Source organism: Rhinatrema bivittatum, chromosome 4 (assembly GCF_901001135.1).
Source record: "Rhinatrema bivittatum chromosome 4, aRhiBiv1.1, whole genome shotgun sequence".
In the NCBI taxonomy this organism is placed as follows: domain Eukaryota; kingdom Metazoa; phylum Chordata; class Amphibia; order Gymnophiona; family Rhinatrematidae; genus Rhinatrema; species Rhinatrema bivittatum.
In genome coordinates, this window is record NC_042618.1 from 250,796,822 (window position 1) to 250,809,014 (window position 12,193).

The following is a 12,193-nucleotide window of genomic DNA, read 5'->3' on the forward strand; positions in this document are numbered from 1 at the left end:
TAATTTCCTTAGAATGCTCTTTGGTCTTAGTTTTCACAGCTTTCCTTCAGATTCACAGCCTGATCAGGGGGGGTACCCGCCGCTCCTGTCTCCCATGGTTCGACCTGGGGAAAAAGGTCCGGATGTCTCTGACCCTAGCAGCTCCAAGCGCCCTTTGGGGACCCCAGGGGGCTTTTGCCCGAATTCGTACTTTTACTGCATGAGACCTTCCTGGCTAGGTAGGCAGGTAAGTGCGATGTCACAGAAGGCCCGACGGGTTTGGCAAAGCGGGGGAAGGTCCCCCCGCGAACTCTGCCTCCTGAGGGACAGCTAGCACGATTAGAATCGGACTTGGAAGATTCGGACGAGTCTAAGCAGGAGGATGAGGTCTCCTCTGAGGCCGATCAGGATGGGGACCCGATTGGGGGTCCCCCTCTGGACCCAGGGGACCTTGGAGAGAGGGTCCTGAGGCTGAAGGCAATGATCTGCGGGTGATCTGGCTTTTCAAGAGAGGAGCTTCGCCTGCTTATACCTCAGGTGTTGGAGGAGCTGGGGATTAAGCTCACCCTGGAGGATTCAGATGCTGAAAGGGTTAATCCGGTTCTGGATGGCCTACAGAGACCCCCCACTGCTTTCCCAATTCTGAAGAAAATCCAGAAATTGATCAACCGAGTGGGATTTCCCCAACTCGGGTCTGAGAGTTGGCAGAGCGATGTCCAAGCTTTATCCGCTTTTGCAGGACCATCTGGACGTTCTCAAGGTCCCGAAGGTGGATGCAGCAGTTTCGGCAGTCACTAAGAAGACCAATACTCCAGTGGCTGGAGCTTCTGCTCTGAAGGATGTTCAGGATCAGAAGTTGGAAGTGAATCTCAAGCGAGCTTTTGAGGTACTGGGGCTTGGCCTGCGGGCGGCGGTATGTGCAAGTCTGATGTAGCAGGCCTATTTATGTGGGATCCAGAAGCCGCAGGAACAGTCTGCCTCCGGGACTCTTTCCCCAGTCCAGGCGGCCCGCCTGGAGGCAGGGGTTGCCTATGGCTGGATGCCTTGTATGACCTGGTGAGAACCACGGCCCGTGCTATGGTGTCTGTGGTGGCGTCCAGACGACACTTGTGGCTACGCAACTGGTCAGCAGATCTGTTATCTGCCCTTTCAGGGGAAACTGCTGTTTGGTGAGGACCTTGATCTGCTTTGTCTACAGGTGCCGAAGGTCTGGGATTACTGGTCCTGGGCTTGATGGTATCCACATTGGAACTGGTGCCCTGGGCGTTTGCCCATTTGAGACCTCTGCAGAGAACCTTGTTGTCCTGTTGAAATCCTCTGTCGCAACAATATTTCCTGTCCCTGGCTCTGATGGAGTTGGCCAGGGCCAGTCTGACCTGGTGGATGACACAGAACAATCTGGAGAAGGGGATGCCTTTTGAGGTCCTGGAGTGGCTGGTGGTCACCACGGATGCAAGTCTTCAGGGCTGGGGGACAATTTGTCTGGGAAGGTCTGCTCAGGGCCTTTGGTCGATGTCGGAACAGACGTGGCCTATCAATCGCCTAGAGACGAGAGCGGTGTGCCGAGCTCTGGAGCAGTTTCTACCCTTGGTCCGCAATCGGATGGTGTGAGTTTTCTCAGACAATTCGACCACAATGGCTTACATAACTGCCAGGGGGGAATGAAGAGTCCTACGGTAGCACAGGAGGCTCAGCTGCTGTTAATGGGCAGAGCTTCATCTCGAAGGAATCTCCGCCTCCCATGTCGCAGGAGTTGACAGTATCTAGGCAGATTACCTCAGCTGGAGGAAGTTGGATTCAGGGGAGTGGGAATTCTGAGGGCCTGGGAGCTTCTCTGCAAACAGTGGGGAACACCGCAGTTCGATCTCATGGCAACGAGTCTCAATACCAAGACGCAAAGGTTCTTCAGCCACCGGAGGGAGTCCGGGGCAGTAGGGCTCGATTCCCTCGTATGTCCGTGGCTGACCGGAGTCCTCTACGTCTTTTCTCCACGGCTGCTGATAGCAAAGGTACTCAGGTGTGCAGAGGGCCACATGGGGTCAGTGATTCTTGTGGCTCCGGAATGGCCTCGCCGTCCGTGGTTCACGGATCTGGTGTGGCTGGCAGTGGACGGACCGCTACGCCTGACCCATTTACCGGATCTCCTGCGTCAAGGTCCTATATTTCCAATTGGGAGGATCACTTTTGTCTCGCGGCCTGGCTTTTGAGAGGAGGCGATTGCGCATGAGGGGGTATTCGGAACCAGTAATTACCACGCTGCTTCAAGTGAGATGCCCTGCTACCTCTTTAGCCTATTCCAGGGTATGGCAGGTGTTTGAGACCTGGTGTGGACAACAGGGATTGGACTCTCTTCAGGTGTCTGTGTCCCATATTTTGTCTTTTTTGCAGGTGGGTTTATCCAAAGGATTAGCCCATAGTTCACTTCGGGCCCAGGTTTCCGCTTTGGGTTGTCTCAGAGGGAGAGTCCAAGGGAAGGCCTTGGCATCGTCTACATTAGAGGTGTGGTAAGTTTTTTCTACGAGGAGTCAAACATCTCCGTCCATCTCTGAGTCGCATTTGTCCGGAATGAAATCTTACTCGTGCTACGGGGCCTTTGCAAGGAGCCGTTCGAGCCACTGAATCCGGGTATCTTTGAAGATCCTGACTCTGAAGACTGTCTTTTTGGTAGCTATCTGTTTGGCTAGACTTATTTTGGAATTGCAGGCGCTTTTGTGCCATGATCGGTTTCTCCGGATACCATCTGATACGGTGTCCTTGCGTACGGTACCTTTGTTTCTTCCTAAGGTGGTGTCAGTTTTTCATGTAAACCAATCAGTGGAGTTGCCCGGATTTCCGGATTGGGCTCAGGATCCTCAATGGGATGAGAACTTCACCTTTTGGATGTGAGACGGATGGTATTACGTTACTTGAAAGTCACTAACTCTTTTTGTTGTTCTGATCATTTGTTCGTCCTGTTCGGGGGGAGCAAAAAAGGGTGAAAGGCATCTAAGGCTTCTTAGTCTCTTTCAACCAAAGAGACAATCTCTGCAGCTTATATATCAAAAGGAAGAGCGGTTCCAGTGGGTCTTAGAGTACAATCGAGCTCAGGTGCCATCCTGGGCTGTGTCAGCTGGTGTCTCCCCAAGAGATCTGTAGAGCCGCAGTGTGGTCTTCATTGCACACTTTTACCAAGCATTACAGTTTGGATGTGCGGGCCCCGGAGGCGGCTCCTTTTGGAGAGAGTGTTCTTCGAGCTGGTCTTTCGGGTTCCCGCTCAGTGTAAGAGGGCTTTGGTACATCCCGCTTGTCTGGACTGATCTGGGTATGTTCAGAAAAGGAAAATTGGTTCTTACCGGCTAATTTTCGTTCCTGTAATACCACAGATCAGTCCAGAGGCCCGCCCTAAGGATCTCTGCCAAAAGACTGCTTGGTCTACTGCTGTATTTATTTGCAAAGCAGGTTTGCCATTTTTTTTGCTTCAATTTCTAGGTTTAGCATTTTCTGCATGGTTATCTAGTTGGTCAGAGGTATCCATGTTGGGAGCCTCGTTCGCTGTTTATTTTTCTTATCTTGGCTTGGGTATCGATTAATACTGAGGGACTGCAGGTGGCACACTCGTATATGTAGCAGTGCCCAAAGGTTTGTTCTCTACCTCCATCTGCTGGTAGGGATGAATAAAACCAGCTTGTCTGGACTGATCTGTGGTATTACAGGAACGAAAATTAGCAGGTAAGAACCAATTTTCCTTTATCCAGAAAAGCTGACCTTTTATTATTCACGAGGCCAATTGTGTAAACTTGGAGCTTTCACAGCACAGAGGTTGAATACATATGCAAGCAGCATTTTTCAGTTTAATTTTTTTACAAAAAATGCAGAGAAATAATGAATTGTGACTGAAAATGAACTTTAAAAGCAGTAAGCACACTGGAACAATCTGTGTCATTTGTAATCCATACAAATCTGACTTTTTAGGGGGTTGAGTACTTTTGCAAGCCACTGTATGTGGCAATGACTTAAATGATTCTATAAAAACTAGCTACTTTAGTTGCAGGTCCGATGAGGGAAAATAAACGCAGGCACCAGGTTGCCTGCATACCTAAAATTCATTGCCTACCACCAGGTAAAGAAGTCAGGGCTGGAAGAAGGGGCTATGGGCCAGGAGGAAAAGCTAGAGCTTCCAGAAAAAAAAGTGCTGACTGCTGGTGCAGGAAGAAGAACTGGTTTGAAGAGGAACTGTCATAGCTACTGTCTGCAAAAGAATAGAAAAAGTGAGAGGGCAATAAAATAAAGGGAAAAGACTGAGCAAAAAATATCAAAAGAAAAATAAGCAAGAAAACATTTTAAAAAGTTAGTTTTCTTAAACTGAAGAATTCGCCCCCTGGCTTCAAAATATTTTGGCTAGCACCTACATTTTCAAAAAATTATATTAAAAAAAAAAAAAAAAAGTTTCCACCCTTGTTTAGTTGGTTTGACCTAATTATTTTCTCTTCACCACTAGGCAGCATCTTGCTGCCATGAACAAGCATGTAATTAATTTAGCATATAAGAAATACGTCTTCTCTAACTGTTCAAGCAGCAATCGCTGTGTCTGTAGAAAATCTTGTCTGCTATGCTGTTATCTACTTCGAGAATGACCATGCCTTAGTACTTGTCTCTGAATTTGTAGACATAACCAAGTGTGGAATAATTTTATCTGTTCTTATGTCACCTTTAAAACAAGCACATTTTATGGAAAGCTGTATAAATCATTTTAACTGGTTTTTCTGTATTTGACATTTTCAGAATTTCAAATACATAATAGAAGCATACAAAGATGGATTGGAATAGAAGACCAGAGCATAGTGTCAACAGTGTGAACTTTTCTGATACACAGCAACAGTATTTGCCACAGAATGTTTCCAGTTCATTTGCTTTTTCCCAAAGCAAATTGTCACCACATTCCTCTCTGAATAATCCTCCTCCTTATCCTAAAAGTAAATTTGAGAAATTGTTATATCCTAACAAGAATGAAGTTGCCAAATCATCGCATCTTTTGAATCTCCTAATTGATAACCGTTCACTGCCTGTATTGACAACAGCTTCTTCTGATATGTCATCAAGTGGCTTTAATGTCCAGTGTTCAGAAAGAAAGAAATATTTGGAAGGGGATGTTACAGCACATTCATTAGAACAGATTCAGCGATTGACAGAAGCTACACAACAGATTGTGCCAAATTATATTTCCCAGGAACCTGTCTCACACTTAGAGAAAACCATCTTACCATCTCAAACAAACACAGGAAATATTGTGCAAAACAACTTGCAGTTTGTAACATCGCATCAGTATAGAACCCCACATACTTATATGCTGCAACAATGCAGCCCTTCCACAGGAAGTTTGACACCTAATCAAGGTGATCAGGAATATATCCCTTCTAAGGCAATGCAATTAATATGGGGACAGCAACAGAACTGCCTTGAACCTGTTCCTGCTCAAGAACGTTTAAAAGTTCCTTTTCATCAACCAGTAAATCAACTTGAGAATTTTCAGCAGCAAAATATTCCCATGCCATCACCTATTAAGAACATCCAGAAACAAATACAATATGCAACCACTCCAAGCCATGCTACATCCTTATTAAACCCAAATTCAAGTATGTCATTGCAGTTGAAGCAGTTTGTGCCACCTCCAAATGTAAATGCACAGAACATGCCTCAATTATATGCAAATCCTTGTGTATATGGTGATAGATCTGCAACACAACCAGTGCAAAATTTCCAAGATCCAGTTAGATATTTCAATGAAAATGCCCAGCACCAACAACAATTTTTTACATATGATCCAAATAATGGTAAGTTTAGAAAGCATTGTCCACCACAAAATAATCTTGATAATCAGGCCAGTATGAGTCTGTCTGTAAGACCAACACATTTTTATAATGAACCGAATGAATATTCAAACACTTCATCTGTGAATCACAAGAATGCTGAATCAAATGTCATAAACCACAATGCAGTTGGATTGCAAAGTGCAACTAAAAGTCAGCATGAAATCAGAGCTGAACACAATTACACTGTTGGTGAACCATATGGAATTGCAAGTTGCAATGACGTGTCAGATCAGCCAGCTAATTCTAATGTTAATTTAGCAGATGCACAGAACTCACAGGTAACAAAAGAAGACTTGGCTATAGACATTAAAAAATTACTAGAATTGAAAGAGAACTTCATGAATCTTGTGAAGCAGGTCAAATTAAAAAGAGAGAGATTCTTTAAGTCTGTAGCTTATAAGAACAAAGTATTTTCTCATGAGCAACCTGCATTAACAACAACTGACCAAAGTGTTTTGGACTCAAACAGCCAGCATTCAAATGCAACTGTAAAACTGAAAACATCTGCAATGGTAAATACAGCTGTACAAAGAAAGCTGCCAGTGCTTCGGAGTAAATCTCAAGGCAGAAATTACAAAGCTCAGACTAAGAATCCTGACACTCGGGGAACTATTAAAACTGATGGCGGTCAACAAAATGATCAAGGACCTCCTATGTTTCTGAATAATCAGGCTGGATTAAAATTCCAGAATATCATGATGAATAAGTCTGGTGGCCAAACGTTAATGATGGGACAAAATAATGTTTCAGATATGAGCTATAGTAAAGACCAGTATAAACAGAAGACCCCCTCAAGTGTTAATCAAATTGATACACCACACCTAATCATTTCTACCTCTGGAAATGACCACTGTGTTATCAGTAAGAAAAATACTTTAAATGATCAACAGTTGAATAGTACAACTGAGCTACTGCCTAACCTTCAGAAGGAAACAAATACTTTAATCTGTAATGTAAAGCATTCTGAAGGAAGTTCAGCAGCGACGGAGAGAAAAACAGAGAGTAATCAGAATTTCCAGTATTCAGCAAATTCTGATGTGCCTTTCCAGATTAAAAGCTTTGGTTCTTTGTCATCTGACAAATACACTAAAACTCTAAACAATTATTCTGATAGAAACTTTTCCATTTCAGAACAAGTTATGTCTGATAAAATTGATTCACAGTTGGGGACTGTTAAAGATATATGTACAGAAATAGAAAATTCAAGCAACAAAATGGAGAACAATACTTTTAATATGGAAATATTAACATCATGCCTTGCTTTGTGGAAAAATCCTTCCACACATATTAAACCTCAAAACAAATTGGATAGAAATGGAGTATCAGATCAAACTTCATCTGAGAAACATAACCCATCAGTTCTGGAAAGTATCACAAGTCCAATATCTGTGGATGAACAAAAAATTACAGTGAACAATATAAATGTGTCTTCTGCAGGTGATACTATTGTACAAAAACGTGAAACTTTAGGTTCTAATTTGATGAAAGGTTTTGAACCTCAAGTGGCTATAGTTTCTCCTTTAATACTTTCAAAGGCAAAAAGTCCTATTAAAGAATCAGAAAACCTTATATCTTTAAATATAGGAAATCCAGTCCTTCAAGAAAGCAGTATATGTACCTTATCCACAGATAGTAAGCAAAAAATAATGGTAGATGTTTCAACAATGGCAGACATTGATACTTTGGCAACATCAAATACTTTTTCATCTGAAATTAATGTTGAGCCTTCCAAAACTGATGCAGATCGACAGCAGATAGCATCTGATGGAAACAAAAAGGTTGAGGTGATAGAAAATTCAGATTGTTTCAGTAAAGTAAATCTAACCGAGAATGGGCAATCGATGTTGAAGGTGGCAACAACTAATCTTTTAAATTCAGAAGGCATTAAGTCTCCTGTATTTCAAACCCATATGAACCCATCACATTTGGAGTCTCAAGAGGAATATTTTCTTGGTAACCAGATCTTGAACTTGGCTACATCTGTCATTTCCAAGGATGAGGGTGATGGTGAACAGTTAAAAATTTCTGGTATTTGTTCGCTAGTTGAAGGCCATTCATTTTATAATTCACAAATAGCTAAAATATTTAATCATTTTTGTTTAAAACAATCAGAAGAGTGTTCCAATATTTTATCAGAGGAAATTGTTTCAGATACTAAGCAAGAGCTAGATTCAAATACTCCTAAAAAGATATGTGAAACTGAAATCTCTTCTGGAAGAGAAAAGGTAACACTTTTGCCTGATCTACTAAGGAAAGGTAACACCGCAGAATCAAATCCAGCCCAGAATATTGCTTGCGAGTCTCCCAGTAATAAACATGGAAACGTTACTGCTTTGGGAAATATAGATTTCTCTTCCACCAAAAACAAGGAACCAGACCTAAACCAAACAGTCTTGTGTAGTGAAGAAGAGACCTTTGATGGTCAGAAATTGATAAATGGACAAAGCCAGTCTCTTGAGACAATTACTAGTGACACAGAGAATATCAATTCTGGCAATACCGTTGAGGACCCCAAAAAGAATGCGTCAGCAGTTGAACTTCTTACTCAAATAAACAAAAATACTTGTTCTGATGGAACAATCTCAGCAGAGTGTTCAGATGACCAACTTTCTGACCTTTTAAGAGAATTCCCTTTTGGAATTGAGATTTTACCAGCAGTAGTTAAAAAGCCTCTGACTAAAAATCAGAACCCTGTGGAAAGCAATTCTCTGGAACAGAGTGAGAGGACATTTGATGAAGGAGCAGTCATCACTTCTCCCAGTGTTGAAGATCTTGAGGAGGACTCTATAAATCAAATTCAAATTACAGTATTGAATCCTGATCAAATGAGCAAGCTATTTCCTGATTTGGCCACACAGCCTTCCAGCACAGCAGACAAATGTAGTAAAAATGAATCTTTAACAGTGGACTCAAAACTCATAGTAAGTCCTCACAAAAACAGTAAATTGGTCAAAGAGAACAAAGTTAAAAATTTTGAAAGTTCTAATAAAACATTTTGTTGTTTGTTTAGTTGGATATCATCTGTTTATGAAGGGGGACCAAAATGTAAATGTTCCGAGGCAAGCTGTGGTAGCATCCCCGAGGAAGCAAATTCTAATGCAATAAACGTTGAAGCTGGTAGACCATCTCTTCTGACAAAGTCTGATAGTTCATTGGAAAATATTTCCACACCTGATGATGATAAAGTGATGAAAGTAAATATCTCTCAGAAGGAGAAGGAATTGGATACTTATAAAAATAGCCTGCCTTTAAATACAAGTAAAACCATTATCAAAGAAAAAGACAAATGTAAAAAGGATAGCTTAAAACTTCATGTAGCAGATTCTTTAGAAGACCCCAAAAAAATCAGATCTGATAAAAATGTTCACAAAGTTGGGATCCTAAGCAAAGGATTGTCTGTAGAAACTGTTAGTTTTCCAGTAAAGGAGCATAAATCTGATAACTTATCAGTAAAGAGAAAATGCCATAGCACAGCAGTGTCTTCAGAAAAGAATAGAAGAAAAAAATTGATTGTTCAAACAAATTTCTTAAGGAACAGAAGCTCAAAACATGAAGTTAAATCATCAAAAACCTTTGAGAGAGAAAAAACAATGAAAGCTAAAGAACCGGATTCAAATGTAAGTGGGACAAATGGTGTAAATGTGTCTGACAACATGACCACCAAAATAGCACAGGATTCTTTTCAAAACTGTTCTACATTTGTGGCAGGAAAAAGTACTACATATAAAGAAAAGGAACCTCAGAATAAAGAGAGAGAGAAATTAACTGCAGAAGAAAGATGTACTAATAAAGAAAAGCAGTCTCTGGTTGAAAAAAATACTGTTAATATAGAAAAAAGTCATGTAAACAAAGACAAGGACCCTTGCTGTAATACACTTGTAAGTCAAAACAATGTTTGTTTAAATTCACAAAATCAGAACGACAGTTTGCAGCAGAAACCAAAGAGAGTCTTGAGTATAGATGAATACCTACAGAGACGAAAGCAAATGGAAAATGCTAAGAAAAATGCAACACAGGTCAATGGAGGAGAAAATGAGAAAATACAACTTGATTCAGAAAAAAGGCACCAATGCGTCACAAAATTAAATGATGGCAACCCAGGAGACAAGGTCTTGAAATGTCAATCTGTGCTGGAAAATAAAACCTATAACCCACCTAGAGGACAATCATCCAGTTCTGATGGCAACCCAGGAGACAAGGTCTTGAAATGTCAATCTGTGCTGGAAAATAAAACCTATAACCCACCTAGAGGACAATCATCCAGTTCTGATGGCAACCCAGGAGACAAGGTCTTGAAATGTCAATCTGTGCTGGAAAATAAAACCTATAACCCACCTAAAGGACAATCATCCAGTTCTGATGGCAACCCAGGAGACAAGGTCTTGAAATGTCAATCTGTGCTGGAAAATAAAACCTATAACCCACCTAGAGGACAATCATCCAGTTCTGATGGCAACCCAGGAGACAAGGTCTTGAAATGTCAATCTGTGCTGGAAAATAAAACCCATAACCCACCTAAAGGACAACCATCCAGTTCTGATGGCAACCCAGGAGACAAGGTCTTGAAATGTCAATCTGTGCTGGAAAATAAAACCTATAACCCACCTAAAGGACAACCATCCAGTTCTGATGGCAACCCAGGAGACAAGGTCTTGAAATGTCAATCAGTGCTGGAAAATAAAACCCATAACCCACCTAAAGGACAACCATCCAGTTCTGATGGCAACCCAGGAGACAAGGTCTTGAAATGTCAATCTGTGCTGGAAAATAAAACCCATAACCCACCTAAAGGACAACCATCCAGTTCTGATGGCAACCCAGGAGACAAGGTCTTGAAATGTCAATCTGTGCTGGAAAATAAAACCCATAACCCACCTAAAGGACAACCATCCAGTTCTAATCAGTTCAAATCCTACAGTTTGCATAAAAAAGAAAAGCAACCAATCATTCCGAGAAACCATGAACGTTGGTCAAAGCACAAGAGTTTAGGTAAACATTCTAAACATAGTAAGAATGTGTCTTGTCTGAATAGAAAAGACAAAGTCAAGACTCCTGTTAAAGAACGAGATCAGAGAGAAGCTAATAAGCATTACCTGAATAGAGTTTCCTTCAAGTGCACTGCACAGGAAAGCATAAGCCTGACAGAATTGGAGTTAAAATCCTCATCTGGTAATTCTGAATGTAGGAGGACAGTAGACCATGCTTTGAAATTGAAGAAAACCAATATTCCATGTTCCCAAAATCCTAAAATTAAGAAACCAAGCATGCTGGAATTTAAATTATGCCCAGAATCAATGTTTCAGCAAAAGAATGTGGACGATAACTCAAGTTTCAAGACACTTGAAGAGAAACAGAAATTTCCAGTTGAAGGTACAGTTCCTAACTTTTTTTTTTTTTCTGCTTAATTCATGGTTTAAAACAGTATTGATCAGCCTATAATAATGCTGGTTTCTTGCTGCAGTATTTTAGATAAGTAGTAGCTTGACATACATTTCTGAGTTCGAACAGGATACTCTGGCTGTATATGAAACTAATAATTCTAAAAGGTAGTAGGATCTTTCGGAAACTTTTATCCCATATGAATTTCTAAGAAGACAGTATTCAAAATCTACGCAGGTATAGTGACTTCCGAGCACAAATTGTCAGTTGCCATCTTCATTATGTTCCGAAACATGTACTTTTAGAGGCAGCCTTCCCGGAGCATGTTTAGCTTGGGGGAGAAAAATAATGTGCATAGATGTTATTTTCCATGAAAAAACTACCTGCACAAAAAGGAAGTGCACAGGTATTTTTGTACCCGTGACAGGTTCCAAAGTGAAAGTACGCGTGTACTTTCTCTTTGAAATTTGGTGCGAAGACCATGGTAAAATGATCACACTTTATCCCAATGTCAGCAGTCTGAAAATCGCTACCTTGTGTATCTGATTTCTAGCCCACCTTCGAAATGATTAGAAGGCCAATGCAGAAAGCTTATAGAACTAGTGCAAGTTTGAAACTTGAGAGAGTTTTCTGCATGTTACATCAGACATATTGTATCAACTGTGTAGGGCAATACAGTTCTTGCCCTCCCAACTCCCTGCTAAGTAAACAGATCGAATTGCCCAGTAAGGTTAGTCATTACTGCCTCTGCCTCCAAGCACACTCATTTTTCCTGTAGTAGCCAGAGGCCCCCACCCCACCGGTGTGCATCTGATCCCAGGTGGGGTGAGAAACTGATTAGATGCTAGAGGCGGCATTAGCCTGCTGACAGGAAGCCTGCCAGCCTTTTACAACTGCTCTTCTGCCTTGGAAGGGCTAGTTGCTCTTGCCCCTGCTGCCTCAGAGTGCCTTAGTTGTTTTTCCCATTGTGGCTCCTTTTTTGCAGC

At 41.6% G+C, this 12,193-nt stretch overlaps 1 protein-coding gene across 7 annotated transcripts in view; it reads left to right on the forward strand.

Moving 5' to 3' along the window:
* The window catches only part of RESF1 (retroelement silencing factor 1), a 243,477-nt gene that overhangs the window by 210,935 nt on the left and 20,349 nt on the right, over positions 1-12,193 (forward strand). For 5 of the 7 annotated variants that reach the window (XM_029600019.1, XM_029600020.1, XM_029600021.1 and 2 more), the window contains one exon: positions 4,741-11,198. In XM_029600019.1, the coding sequence (XP_029455879.1) occupies positions 4,772-11,198 (6,427 nt within the window). In that variant the 5' untranslated portion in view covers positions 4,741-4,771. Of the gene's footprint in view, positions 1-4,740; positions 11,199-12,193 lie in introns of those variants that run through there. The other 2 variants (XM_029600024.1, XM_029600025.1) reach the window with 2 other exon arrangements.